The sequence below is a fragment of the Nicotiana tomentosiformis genome, chromosome 1 (assembly GCF_000390325.3).
Source record: "Nicotiana tomentosiformis chromosome 1, ASM39032v3, whole genome shotgun sequence".
Classification (NCBI taxonomy): domain Eukaryota; kingdom Viridiplantae; phylum Streptophyta; class Magnoliopsida; order Solanales; family Solanaceae; genus Nicotiana; species Nicotiana tomentosiformis.
In genome coordinates this window covers 99,077,954-99,093,386 of record NC_090812.1, presented here as the reverse complement: position 1 = coordinate 99,093,386, position 15,433 = coordinate 99,077,954, and the positions used below count along the sequence as shown (strand labels likewise).

At 36.9% G+C, this 15,433-nt stretch overlaps 1 protein-coding gene across 2 annotated transcripts; it reads right to left on the bottom strand.

Moving 5' to 3' along the window:
* Window positions 1-798: 798 nt before the first annotated feature.
* Window positions 799-14,349, bottom strand: LOC104091512 (putative late blight resistance protein homolog R1B-17). Of its 2 annotated transcripts, none has more exons than XM_070188371.1 (2): window positions 11,806-14,349; window positions 799-872 (listed from the first exon to the last, which is right to left on the bottom strand). In XM_070188371.1, exons 1-2 carry the CDS (start codon window positions 14,165-14,167, stop codon window positions 817-819), a joined length of 2,418 nt encoding a protein of 805 aa, XP_070044472.1. In that variant the 5' UTR covers window positions 14,168-14,349; the 3' UTR covers window positions 799-816. The 2 variants fall into 2 exon arrangements, with proteins under 2 accessions (XP_070044472.1, XP_070044471.1); XM_070188370.1 differs by lacking the exon at window positions 799-872 and adding an exon at window positions 8,849-11,134 and having other exon boundaries at window positions 11,532-14,349.
* Between the last annotated feature and the right edge of the window lie 1,084 nt (window positions 14,350-15,433).

Sequence of the window (15,433 nt, the reverse complement as noted above, 5' to 3'; positions counted from 1 at the left end):
TCTGATGGACCCCCGACTCAAGAGGAAAAACTAAAAAGAAAGCAGAAACAACAAGTAACTATAGCAAGCATAGGTGATATAATAACCGAAACGAAAGAAACGATATATAGTAAAAGAAATATGCGGATACGAAGAAATGAAAATATAAGACTAACACTAATGATACCGGCATATAAATAAGACACGCCCGCTTAACCACTACCCTTCTACCCTGATTCTCAACCCCCATACCTTCATATCAAGTGTCATGTCCGCAGTAAGCTGAAACAGCGTCATGTCATGCCTAATCATCTTTGTTGAAGCATCTTGAAAAAACTCTAAGGGGAGACTTGATATGTAATCGAATTTAGTTCTTCCTCTATGAATTTAGAAAAACATTTTAACGATGGATTAATTCAGAAAATAACTACACAACATACTGTTGATCCCTAATGACTTTGTGTCGAAGTTTGCACAGCGGTTCTGAGTCAAAGAAAATGATTGAAGTCTTTTAAAACTCAAGTGAAGCGCCTAACGCAATAGTAAACTATTTGAGTCAAATACAGGTTTTTTCTGTTAAAAAAACATCTTCTCCCCTATTGAAGGCAATTTCAGTGAACCTTAACAAGGGAACCCATGCGTTATTTCACAAGAAATGTTTTTAAGTTCACTCAATATGAAATATATTATTGAACTCACCTGGATTAGGCTCACAGTTCTTTAGCTCAATTAGCTATAACAGTCAATATCTGCAAACTCAATAGGGATCTCTTCCAAATCAAGGCAATCTCTCATCAACAGGTGCTCAAGAGCAGAGATATTATCATTTGTGGCTTTCTAATACCTGAGATTATTAAGATGATCAATTAGCAAAAGCTTCAACTGAGTAAATGCTCCTTCAGTTGGATGCCATTCTCTGCCATGACAAGTGAAAGTACAAGAAGGGGGTGAATTGTAGCTGATTTTAAAACTTAGTTGACTTAGAGAGGAATTAGTCGACTAAACTTCACAGTGGAATCAATCGTAGCAGAATTAAATTGCACAAACAGAAAAAAGGAGGCACAACAGTTTTTATACTGGTTCAGTACCGGTATGCTACTTACGTCCAGTTCCCTTGGGTCACAAGGGTTCTCTTAGATCTTCGGTAAGCTTTTACAACAGTGATGGTTTTAGTACGTTCACCACCAACGACATACAACAACAATGTTTCTTTCTAATGTTGATACAACTCTTGTTTTGTTTTCTAACTCTTCCGCTATCTTTTGTGATATTTGTAGACTCAAGAATACAGTGTTTGTACTAAGAACTAAAAATGTGTAGAAATAAATGTGAAGTTGTGTAATCTTCCTTGTGCTTCTACATCTTCTTTTATATTGCTCGATGAGTCTTCTGGTTTTTCCTTTCTGGGATCACACGACAACAATGATTGGAGGTCTTTCCTTGTGAGGCATAGATTTCTAAGAATAAGACCCAAGGGTAGCCTCATGAATCTAGCTTGAGAAGTGTGGCCAGATTCATTCTCAGTTTGAAGTTTTGGTTCCTCCAATTTTCCTTGATTAGAGCTTCCGGAGATTGCCCTTTGCTCTCTATCCTTGATTTGCTCTCTTTCCTTTCTTGCACGCTTTGAGAATCTTCGGCAAGTCCGATTGATTGTCTTTCCTTCCTTGTTCCTTGATTGATTGATTCTCTGATTCTTTTTACATTTGATGAACATAGCCGTTGGCTTCCTCTTATTCTTGTTATTCCCGGTCAATATTGCTGTATTTGTAAATATTAATTCTGTAAAATATAAGTTAACGTAATGAAATAATAATAATAAATTCGAGCCCACTGAATTCACAGTATTTCCTTAAGGAATTTAATCCCCTCCTAGTACCCAAGGTAATGGATTATTTCCTCCCAGGATAGAACGAATAACACACTGGTGTAGCGGTACTTCAAACCCCAGTGTTTCGGCGAACACAAAGTTCGGTAGCAAATCACACTTACAGTTGCTTTGTTTGAAGTTAAAAACAATGCAGAACGAAGGAGTATATACTCAATGGAAGTTCTGAGAGGAAGGAATGCAATGTATAGCCAATTGTATGTTGAGTTTTTGGTGTCTTTCTTCAACATTTGCTGCTCATATATATAGCAGCCAAGAAGGAGTGCAAGACCAAACGTCCACCCTTCATGGTGGAGCAAGCATTACATGTTTGTGGAGCAAGCACTTCATGTTTGTGGAGCAAGCACTTCATGGTGGGAAGACCATTATCCGGCTGCCAAATTATCAATACACGGATTGGAAAATATCCGTTTACAAATACGGATAATCTTACGTTAATATTTACTATTAACAAATAAATTTGGTCCAAAAAATTAATCAATCAATCGATCATTTGACCAAATCCAAATCCAAATCCGAATTCGAATCCGAATCCGAAGCCGAAGCCGAAGCCGAAGCCGAAGCCGAAGCCGTAGCCGTAGCCGAAGCCGAAGCCGAAGCCGAGCCGAGCGAGCGACGACGACGACGGCGCGAGGCTTGCTTTCTTCTTAACTCTTTAAGAGCTACAAGAAGAGCAATTATATATATACCCACCAAAAATGTCTTCCACTTCCAATATGGGACAATGTCTCATTGTTAAGAGGGGAAACTTAAAATTTTACTCAAAATTTCATTTTCCCTCCATTTCCCATTCACCCTCATTTTAAGAATATTACATCTTAAAAAATAAAACCTCAACAATCCCCCACATGAATGGGGAATGGCTATATCACGGAAGTATGCATGAAAAAACTGTGTGATTTACAAGCAAGGATTAATTGCATCTGGATAAGTAGGTTTCCCTTTGAACTTTCCGTAGTAAACTTATGTCGGATATACTCGGTCAATCGGTAGATTTGATATCTTTGAACCGTCGATCTTTGGTGTATACCTAGACAACCATAAGTCACACAATCAACCCTTAACCGTCTTTGGTTCTCATTGTTGTGTTCGTTTCAGCCATGAACACCGCCTGGTTTCATAAGTGCGTAGAGAACTGGCCTTACAAAGTTCTCCTTGAAGCGGCTCACACTTCACACTTAAATAGGTGATTCCTAAACGTGTCATCCTGTAGATACACTATTTGATATACCCCGTATCAAATTTAGAAATCATTAAAAAGCCTTAATGCTTTATCCTTGGTACTGAACATTGTCTCATCACGAGAATGGACTAAAATTTTATTTGACAATGTTGAACCGTCATTAATGACTTTGTTTGATCTCTTTGAACCTAGATCTTGGGATCTCCAGTCTTCTAGGTAGAGTTACCGCCACAATGACTTGTTCTCGGCCATAGCCCCATTCCCCTTGATGATTTCTCAACTACCTCTCTAGTTAGGCCTTTTGTAAGTGGATCCGACACATTATCACTTGACTTTACATAGTCAATTGTGATAATTCCTCTAGAGAGTAATTGCCTAACGGTTTTATGTCTTCGTCGTATATGACGAGATTTACCGTTATACATGACGCTCCCAGCCCTTCCAATTGCCGCTTGACTATCACAATGTATGCATATTGGTGCCAACGGTTTGGGCCAAAATGGAATGTCTTCCAAGAAATTCCGGAGCCATTCAGCTTCTTCACCGGCTTTATCTAAGGCTATGAATTCAGCCTCCATTGTAGAGCGGGCAATACATGTTTGTTTGGACGACTTCCAAGATACCGCTCCTCCACCAATAGTGAATACATATCCACTCGTGGACTTAGAATCAGTTGAACCGGTGATCCAATTTGCATCACAGTATCCCTCAATCACCGCAGGGAAATTACTGTAGTGCAATTCAAAGTTCTGGGTATGTTCTAAATATCCCAAAACTCGTTTCATTGCCATCCAATGAGATTGGCCTGGATTGCTCGTATATCGACTCAGTTTACTTATAGCACAAGCTATGTCTGGTCGTGTACAATTCATGATATACATTAAGCATCCCAATACACGAGCATAATCCAATTGTGATATGCTTTGGCCTTTGTTCTTTGCTAATGCAAGATTCACGTCAATTGGAGTCTTTGCAACTTTAAAGCCCAAGTGCTTGAATTTTTCAAGTACTGTCTTAATATAATGAGATTGTGACAATGCCAGACCTTGAGGAGTCTTATTGATCTTAATTCCCAGAATTAAATCAGCAACTCCCAAGTCTTTCATATCAAACTTGCTATTGAGCATACGCTTAGTAGTATTTATGTTGGCAATGTCATTACTCATTATCAACATATCATCCACATATAGGCAAACAATGACTATGTGATTTGGAACATTTTTAATGTACACGCATTTATCACATTCATTTATCTTAAAACCATTTGACAACATTGTTTGGTCAAATTTCGCATGCCATTGTTTGGGTGCTTGTTTTAGTCCGTAAAGAGACTTAACAAGTCTACATACTTTCTTTTCTTTACCTGGAACCACAAACCCTTCAGGTTGTTCCATGTAAATTTCTTCCTCCAACTCTCCATTTAAGAAGGCCGTCTTAACATCCATTTGATGAATTTCAAGACCATACACTGCAGCTAATGCTACTAACATCCGTATGGACGTAATTCTTGTAACTGGAGAGTATGTATCAAAGTAGTCTAGACCTTCTCGTTGTCTATACCCTTTGACTACGAGCCTTGCCTTGAATTTATCAATAGTGCCATCATCTTTGATTTTTCTCTTAAAAATCCATTTAGAACCCAAAGGTTTATTTCCAGGAGGAAGATCAACCAATTCCCATGTATGGTTGTTCAATATGGATTCTATTTCACTATTGACTGCCTCTTTCCAAAATAATGATTCCGAAGAAGTCATAGCTTCTTTAAATGTTTGAGGCTCATTCTCCAATAAGAAAGTCACAAAATCTGGTCCAAATGAAGTAGACGTTCTTTGACGTTTACTACGTCTTGGATTCTCCTGATTACATGTACTTTCTTTTGTTTCTTCCCGAGGTCGTTTAGATCCTTCACCAAACGACTCACATTCCTTTTTATACGGATATATATTTTCAAAAAACTCAGCATTATCTGATTCTATAACCGTATTATTATGAATGTCGGGATTTTCTGATTTATGAACCAGAAATCGATATGCTTTACTATTTGTCGCATATCCTATGAAAACACAATCAACGGTTTTCGGTCCTATCTTTACCCTTTTGGGTTTAGGAACTTGCACTTTTGCCAAACACCCCCACACTTTAAAATAATTCAAGTTGGGCTTCCTTCCTTTCCATTGTTCATAAGGAATGGATTGTGTTTTGCTATGGGGCACTCGATTTAATATTCGATTAGCCGTAAGAATGGCTTCCCCCCACAAGTTCTGTGGCAAACCAGAACTTATCAACAACGCATTCATCATCTCCTTTAATGTGCGATTCTTTCTTTCCGCAATCCCATTAGATTGGGGCGTGTAAGGGGCTGTTGTTTGATGAATAATTCCATATTCTAAACATATTTCTTCAAAAGGAGATTCATATTCACCACCCCTATCACTTCTTATCATTTTTACTTTCTTGTTAAGTTGCGTTTCAACTTCATTTTTGTATTGCCTGAATGCGTCTATTGCTTCATCTTTACTATTCAGTAAGTAAACATAGCAATATCGAGTACCATCGTCAATAAAAGTTATGAAATACTTCTTTCCACCGCGAGATGGTATTGACTTCATGTCACAAATATCTGTGTGAATTAAGTCTAAAGGATTTGAATTCCTTTCAACTGACTTATAAGGATGTTTAACATACTTACATTCCACACATATTTGACATTTTGATTTTTCGCATTCAAACTTGGGCAGTACTTCCAAGTTAATCATTTTCCGCAAGGTTTTATAATTGACATGACCCAAACGTACATGCCATAAATCATTTGACTCAAGTAAGTAAGAAGAAGCTGAAATATTATTATTATTTTCAACAACCATTACATTTAGGTTGAAAAGGCCCTCGGTGAGGTAACCTTTTCCCACAAATATTTCATTCTTACTAATTACAACCTTGTTGGATACAAAAACGCACTTAAAACCGTGCTTAACAAGAAGTCCAGTAGAGACTAAATTCTTTCTCATTTCGGGAACATGAAGGACATTGTTCAAAGTCATGACCTTGCCAGAAGTCATTTTTAGAAATACCTTCCCATATCCTTCAACTTTTGCTGTTGAAGCATTTCCCATATAAACTGTCTCTCCGGGTTCAGCAAGAGCATAGGTAGCAAAAGCCTCTCTAACTGCACAAACATGGCGAGTGGCTCCTGAATCAAACCACCACAGTTTAGGATTTCCCACCAAGTTACATTCAGAGAGCATGGCACACAAGTTATCAACATCATCATGGTTTACTACCATGTTTGCTTGACCCCTTTTCTTGTCTTTCTTCGGAGCACGACACTCCGTAGATTTGTGTCCGGTTTTCCCACAGTTGTAGCAGTTTCCACTGAACCGCTTCTTGCTTGGGTTGTATTTCGGACCAGAAGCCTTCTTCCTCTTTTTGTTTGCTTCAACAATATTTGCTCCCATTATTGTTGAATTTCCACGGCCTCTCCTTTCAGCAGCTTTATTGTCCTCTTCGATTCTCAACCGAACAATGAGATCTTCAAGGGACATTTCCTTTCGTTTGTGTTTCAAATAATTTTTGAAGTCCTTCCACAACGGAGGCAACTTCTCAATCATTGCTGCTACTTGGAATGCTTCGTTGATTACAAGACCTTCAGCAAGTAGATCATGAATAATCACTTGCAATTCCTGGACTTGAGTAATAACAGACTTGCTATCTATCATTTTGTAGTCCAGAAATTTTGCGGCAACGAATTTCTTCATCCCGGCATCTTCAGTCTTATATTTCTTTTCAAGTGCATTCCACAATTCTTTGGATGTCTCCATGCTACTGTATACATTATACAGATTATCATCCAGTCCGCTAAGAATATAATTCTTGCATAAAAAATCAGAATGCTTCCACGCTTCAATCACGAGAAAGCGTTCATTATCTGGAGTTTTATCCGGCAGATCAGGAACATCTTCCTTGATGAACTTCTGTAGACATAACGTAGTTAAGTAGAAGAACATCTTCTGCTGCCAGCGTTTGAAATCAATCCCGGAAAATTTTCCGGGTTTTTCTGCCGGTGCCAACGCCGGTGTTCGGCTTGTCGTTGCGTTGGCAGTCGCCATCGGAACAGCTTGGTTTTCGTTTTCAGTCATCATCTTTTTCAGAAAAGAATGACACAAACAAACGTTTAATACACGTTTTCAAACTGGAGTAAAAATCACGTAGATTTTAATATCCAACAAAACGCCACGAAGGCTTAACTCTCCAAAACGGGAGTACACAAACCACAAAGGTTTTAGTTTGCAGAATAATAAGAATAACACAAGTACAGAAATAAATATTAAATTCCTTAAGATTGTTATTCCCGGTCAATATTGCTGTATTTGTAAATATTAATTCTGCAAAATATAAGTTAACGTAATGAAACAATAATAATAAATTCGAGCCCACTGAATTCACAGTGTTTCCTTAAGGAATTTAATCCCCTCCTAGTACCCAAGGTAATGGATTATTTTCTCCCAGGATAGAACGAATAACACACTGGTGTAGCGGTACTTCAAACCCCAGTGTTTCGGCGAACACAAAGTTCGGTAGCAAATCACACTTACAGTTGCTTTGTTTGAAGTTAAAAACAATGCAGAACGAAGGAGTATATACTCAGAAAAACGTATGGAAGTTCTGAGAGGAAGGAATGCAATGTATAGCCAATTTGTTGAGCGAATTGTATGTTGAGTTGAGTATCTTTCTTCAACATTTGCTGCTCATATATATAGCAGCCAAGAAGGAGTGCAAGACCAAACGTCCACCCTTCATGGTGGAGCAAGCATTACATGTTTGTGGAGCAAGCACTTCATGTTTGTGGAGCAAGCACTTCATGGTGGGAAGACCATTATCCGGCTGCCAAATTATCAATACACGGATTGAAAAATATCCGTTTACAAATACGGATAATCTTACGTTAATATTTACTATTAACAAATAAATTTGGTCCAAAAAATTAATCAATCAAGCCGAGCCGAGCGAGCGACGACGACGACGGCGCGAGGCTTGCTTTCTTCTTAACTCTTTAAGAGCTACAAGAAGAGCAATTATATATATACCCACCAAAAATATCTTCCACTTCCAATATGGGACAATGTCTCATTGTTAAGAGGGGAAACTTAAAATTTTACTCAAAATTTCATTTTCCCTCCATTTCCCATTCACCCTCATTTTAAGAATATTACATCTTAAAAAATAAAACCTCAACAATTCTCTCGTATGATTTTCTTTCCTTTCATTCATCAGTGTTGTTGCGAATCTGCACACAAAGTGAGATGACATAAGTTAGAGCTCTTTTGATTATTGATCATTATTAAAATTCAAAACCTAACAACAAGCACATAAACATCTTGCCATCATTACAATCTACTGAATTCACAATCACCTTGGAACAATAGATTGCTGAAACTTGCTAATATAATGATAAACAAATTAAAAGTTTAACAGTCTTCACCAGGATGAAATCTCTGGACTTCAAACCGTCGACTCAAACTCCACAGCTACGGAGAAGCATCTGACGCTTGTTCCTCATTTCTACATTTATCAATGGCAGAGAAAAAGCAAAAACAACAAGAAGAAGATTAAAGTGTCAGCTACACAAAAGTAACAATTAACAGTTGTTTATCTTATGTTAGTTGACTGATGTAATTAGCATAGTTTTGTTAAATAAATCCGGTCTATCAAAATTATTATTAGGTAATTGTAAAAGATAATATTTCTTAATTTAAGCTTTAGCTTGAGTATTGTAAAAGAAAATATTTCCTCTACCTCCTCGTCCTCATCCTCTTTTGTTGCAGAAATGTTGAGAGAAGTTAAATGAAATGACAGAAGTAATTTCATCCAAATGTTATGTGCATTATATTAATCAAGATTAGAACAGTAAAACAAAAGAAGCAAGTAAAGGAACTGTAATTAAACGAGTATAACCTTGTGGGAAATTGGAAACTAATGTAACCTTTATAAATTAATGCTAAGCAATTATGGGAAGTTCATTCTGGAATATAACCTGGATCTTTAAAGATACGAACATCCACAGGTTTGTTTCCAGAGGTCTTTTTGTTCTTGTTGAATCCGTGCAGCAGAAGCCTCGAGTTCAGGTGTACAGTTACTTAACTCAATTAGTTGTAATGAGTCAATATCTGCAAATTAAACTCAATAGGTATCTCTTCCAATTCCTCGCAATCTTCAATCACAAGGCGCTCAAAGACAGGAAAATTATCATTTGTGGCTTTCCAGTACTTGAGATCATTACTTTTAAATATCAAAAGCTTCAACCGAGTAAATCCCCCTGCTATTGGACAACATTCTTCACCAGAAACTTATAATATTCAAGTCTTCCCACCTTAAATAAGTTAATTATACAACCTTAACGTCTTGAGTGTTGCTGGAAAAGCTTTTGCACTTGGAAAGGTGATCGATGAAATCTTGCAATCTTCCGTATATCGACCTTCAAATTCTAAACTCAATGTTTCAAGTTGTTGTAGATGGACAAGATTTTCCAAAAGTTTAGATCCTTTAGAACTTCCATAGCCACCTAATTTTTTAACATTCTTAATCCCTGAAATAACCTCCTTTCTGCAACTACTTGGAGACAAGACAGAAATAGTTTGTATGTTTGAAAAAACCAAGTACCTCTCTTCTTCGTCAACAGCTACACTTGGAGGATTTGGCAAATAAATACTGTGGAGTTGAAGATGCCTTAATTGCATTAGTTCCCAAATTTGTTCTGGAAATTTTACACTTCTTGCCCCTTGAACAATGAATGTTTGCATATTCTATAACCAGCAAAATTCTAGAGGTATGTCAAAATCCCCCAACCAAAATACAAAAGGCATGCTTTTAGGTCACTGGTCAAGTGACTGTAACTCAATCCAAGAACATGTAAACATTGTTCACCAGGATCTTTTGTGACAAATGACATGACATCTTCAGCAACATTTTACCAATCTTCTATTGTCCAATAGTTACATTTGGATAGAAGCCCAGCAACCACAACAATAGTTAGTGGCAAGTGGCAACCCATGATATTTTCTACAATTTGCTTCCCAATAGTCTCAAATTCAGATAGTAATGCTTCATTTGCAAATGGTACACTTTTGAATAGGTACCAACTCTCAATCTGGATCCAGGAAGTCCATCTGCAAAGAAAGATTCTGGAGCATCAACAGTGAAAAATAAACCAAGAGAATCACCAATACAAATATAAAATATTACAAATACAAAATACTTCCGTCATTGTAATAAATCACTTTACCCAACAAAAAAAAATATAATCCATGCCCTCGACGTTAATTATGCACAAAACAGAAACTTAAAAATTGAGAACAAATTATGTGTAATAAACTTTTGCACTAGCCCAGGCTATGTATGTACATAAAAATTAGTAATGCCCAACAAGTTGTATCACTAACAATTCTACAAACTAAAAAATGTGGTACTATACAAATCTGACTGTTATAGGAAGCCACACAATATTGCTAAAACCTAGTAATGTAAATGTAAAGTGAAACAGTGTGAACTATGAAGAAATCCCTGGACTTCAATCCTTCTACTATTGAATTCCTTAGCTAATGTCAGTCTGAATCAAACTCACTTCCATTTTCTTTAGTTGTAGCAAAAGAGACATAAAGGGTCAGTAGTAGGATTTTTTTCTTGGGGGGAGGGGGGGGGGAATAAAATATTATTACCAACTGGAAGTATTACATCAGGAAAAAAATGAAGACTATACAGCCACAACTTAATCAAAAACAAACTACCACAATTACTAATAGTTCAGGGATCTCAAGTTTAGGCAACAAGTCGCCTTTACAGAAAATATCCTAGATAATCACTTGGACAATAGTCTCAGCGGACCTCTATTTGCTTTGAAATATTCTGAAGTTCGTCTCCTGCCAAACATGATCAACACATCCTTCAACAGACATTCTGAAGATGTTGTCCCTAGCAGTTTTTCCCTTCATATTGGAAGCCATCCATACCAACTCCTCTTGCCAAGTCAAAGCTACTCTCCTGATGCCCTGCCATTGTAGCAACTTGTTCCATATAGATGCAAAAAAATCACACTAAAAAAAAACAGATGATTGTCAATTTCCAGCCCATATGAAACCAAGAAATGGTCCAGACATACGTCATGTAGCAAGTCTATCTTTAGTACTATATAGTTTCCCTAGTGCTGCTAACCTTAGAATAAACATACATTTACAGGCACTATAGTTGTTGCAAACTACTCTTCTTAGTTAGACAAGTCACAAACATCCAGATGCCGATTTAGAGTATGTTCCACAATTTTTAACTCAGAATTATGTGTGCGTATATATACTAGTTTCCGGACACGTGCAAAATAATTATACCCAAAAGTTACATAAATAACAACATAGAGACTCAAAAATGAGGTAGTGAACAAATCTAGTTCATAAGCAATTATTAGAAGGTCACTCTGGAATATAATGTTAAACGTACCTCTATGATTATAGGATACTAACATCGACGGGTTTGTTTCCGATCTCTTCTTGTTCTTGTTGAATACGTACAGCAGAAGCCATGAGTTCGGGTGTACAGCTATCTAACTCAATTAACTGTAGTGACTGGATATCTGCAAACTCAAAGGGTATCTCTTCCAAATCAGAGCAAGATATAATCACGAGCCGCTCAAGGACAGGAAAACTATCACAAGTGGCGTTCCAGCACTTGATATTACACATCTGAATTAGCAAAAGCTTCAACCGAGTAAAACCCCCTTCAATTGGATGCCATTCTTGGCCACAACAAGCATCTAATATCAGCTTCAGTACCTCTAGGTTAGGCAACTCACCTATGATGTTCAAGTCCTCCCACCTTAGACCAGTTCCGACTAACTTTAAATTCTTGAGCGTTGCTGGAAAGGCTTTTGCGCTTGGAATAGTCGCTGGTGAGATCTGTTCTGACATCCAAACATATCTAAATTGAAACTTCAATGTTTCAAGTTGATGTAGATGGACAAGATTATCGAAAAATGCTGATTTTTGAAAAGTTCGATAGTCACCACCATCTCCAACGATTCCTAATTTTTTAACATTCTGAATACTTGAAATAACCTCCTTGGTGCAACTACATGGCGATAAGCCAGAAATAGTTTGTACATTTGAAAAAACTAAGTACCTCTCAGATACATTTGGAGGATTTGGCAAATAAAATAAGTTCAGTTTAAGATGCCTTATTCCTGTTAGTTCCCAGATATGTTGAGGAAATATTACATCTATGGAACCATAGCCTTCAACAATGAATGTTTGCAGATTCACTAACTTGAAAATTTCTGGAGGTATGTCAAAACCCCACCAACCGTACCTGGATAATACTAGGTACCTCAAACAAATGAGGCATAGTATCTCGGGAGGGAAGCTACTTAACTGTATGAGACTCAAGTCCAAGATTGTGAGTGTTTTGTAATGTCTAAGGTTTGACCGGAGAGTAAAAGTTGTACAAGGATAACGGCAAAGAAAGATAATAGAACAAGTTCGTTTGAAGCGATTGTTGTCATATAGATGACGTTTAGGGGTAAGAAGGGCCCTATAACAACCAGAGTAGGGAATATGTCTACTAAAGGGTTCCATTCCCATAACAAGCGTACTAACATCATTCATGAAAAAAATGTCTTGCCTTTGAGCTAATTCTCTCAAGCACAACTCATATATTAGATCATGAACCTTACATGATCTAATTTTTGTTCCATCCATACTTTTCTTGCTAACAAGAACTAGACATCTATCGATAAGATCTTGTAAGCACTTCTTAGCCTCTCCTTCCAAGTCTTTTCCCAACTTCAGAAACCCCGCAGCAATCCATAATCTTACCAATTTCTTCACTGATATATCACTGTCTTCTGAAAAAATTCCAAAGTACAGAAGACATGCTTTTAGGTCACTAGTCAAGTGATTGTAACTCAACCCAAGTACATGCAAACATTGTTCATCAGGATCATTTCTGACAAATGACATGACATCTTTAGCAATCTCTTCCCAATCTTTTATTGTCCTTTTAGATCTGGACAAAAGCCCAGCAACCACCACAATAGTTAATGGTAACCCTTGACATTTATTTGCAATTTGCTTCCCAATAGTCTCAAATTCAGATGCTAATCCTTCATTTGCAAACGCCGCTCTTACAAAAAGGTTCCAACTCTCGTTTGGATCCATGAAACCCATCTCAAAAGAAAGATTCTTTGTACCAGCATAACAAGCTAACTCAGTGTCACGGGTAGTCAATAATATTCGACTCCCATTGCTTTGAGTTGGAAAGCATTGTTTCACTTCATCCCATGCTTTACTGCTCCACATGTCATCCATGACAATTAAATATCTCTTACTCTTTAAACTTTTTTGTAGCATGTCTGCTAGATCTGCCTCATCTCCCATGTAAAATGTGTACCCCATTGTAGAACGTAAAAGGCTTAGCAAAATCTCTTTTACATCGTATTGTTGAGATATAGTAGCCCAGGCACGAACATCAAAATGAGATCTAATGGATACATCATTGAACACATCTTTAGCTAAAGTTGTTTTGCCAATACCCCCCATCCCGGTGATCGGGATGACTTTGCATTCACTAGAGAAGCCTCTAGTCAGATCTTCTAGCAACCTTTTCCTTTCATCATCACGTCCCATCATATTTTTCTTAACATTCAGAATATCTTTTGTTGAACTTGAATCTTGAACCAGCGATGATTTGTTTGATGCTAGTTTGCCTTTATCTTGAATCTTTGTTGACTCTTTCTGGAGACGGTCAATGTTATTTGCTGCTTGTTGCAGGCTATCACAAAGAACCTCATCTGCCTTTTCTTTCTGTATTTTATTATTTTCCATTGCAGCTTCTGTTAGTCGCAGTTGAATTGTGTGCTCAACATCATCTGCAACTTCTTTTATCTGTGCTTCAAAATCTGTCATTTCCCCAGAGACATTATTTTTCTCAAAGTTCTTTAGAAATACTTCCAAAGAACTAACTTTTTCATGAAGAAGTTTAAATTCTTCTCTGTGATTGCAAATTAGAGATTGCATTTGTGAATTGGATGTCAAGAGCAATTCTATTGTTCTCATAAGAAAAGTTATACTTGCATAAGCCATATTTACTGTATTCCCGCAGTTTTGACCTGGAACCTGCAATCTTGCTAGAGGTTAATGGTGTTTTCAACGTTGAAAAAGAAAAACTGGGAGAAGTTCAGGTAATTTCAATCGCCTCTATGCACTGATCTGGGCAAGTAAAATTGAATCTTAAATTGGTACCTTTTAGAGGCATTATATTTCGTCTATTCATATTCTGGTCATTCTAGTTACCACACATGATTTTACACTTAGTGCAGTATTTTTTATTTTTTATTTTTAGAAGTTAGTGCGGTATATATTTTAATCTCTAACCCTTGGAATTTGGTTAGAGATTAGGGAAATAATAATTTTTGGCAGCGTATTTGACTTGGAATGAAGTTTCACAAAGAAAGGAATATTTTTTATACTCCTGGTTATTATAAATTATCTCATTAATAGTAAAATATAAATTTTAAAATTAAATTTGTTCTAATTGTAAAAAAGTGATATTTTTTTTTGTTAGAATCGAAATAATCATATGTCATGCGAAAGCTAACAAAGCAAATCTTGAATGACGATATAAATGACGATATATCAAATAATAAAAGAGACATATACCATAAGAGACACAAACATTCAACATGGTTCGGTCAATTAACGAGATCTACGGATAGATATGAACAATCCACTATATAAAATAGAATAATATATCGAGAGGACAATCTCACAAAACTAACTTTAAATGACAAGGTAACACTTTTGTCTCACAAATTCTGCTCCTAAATAACTCTCAAACCCCTCTCCTGCCATGACCCGACTTGTCGTTTTGAGAATTTACGTTCTGTTCAGTGACTTAAGGTCTCAAGCAACTTTGTAATGTGTATTATGACCCGCGTGTGAGGTCGAGTTTGGTTTTCTGAAGATTCGGAATTTAATTGAAAGAACGATTCTCATTTATAAAGCTTGAATCTCTAATGTTTGACCGGAGATTTGATTTTTGAGCAAACGACTCCGGAATAGAATTTTGATAATTCAATAGCTTCGTATGGTGATTTTGGACTTCGGCGTATGTCCGGATTTGGATTTGGATGTCCGTAGGACAATTCGACGTATTTTGGCGAAAGTTAAAAATTGAAAGATTTTTAGAAAGTTTGACCGAGGAGTTGACTTTTATCGGGGTAGGAATCTAGTTCTGAAATTTTTCATAGGTCTGTTATGTCATTTATGACTTGTGTGCAAAATTTGAGGTCAATCGGACTCGATTTGATAGGTTTCAGCATCAAATGTAGAGGTTGGAATTTGTTAGTT

What these genes read in the sequence shown, in the direction of transcription:
- LOC104091512 (XM_070188370.1), bottom strand. Translation starts at nt 14,167, where the DNA reads ATGGCTTATGCAAGTATAACTTTTCTTATGAGAACAATAGAATTGCTC.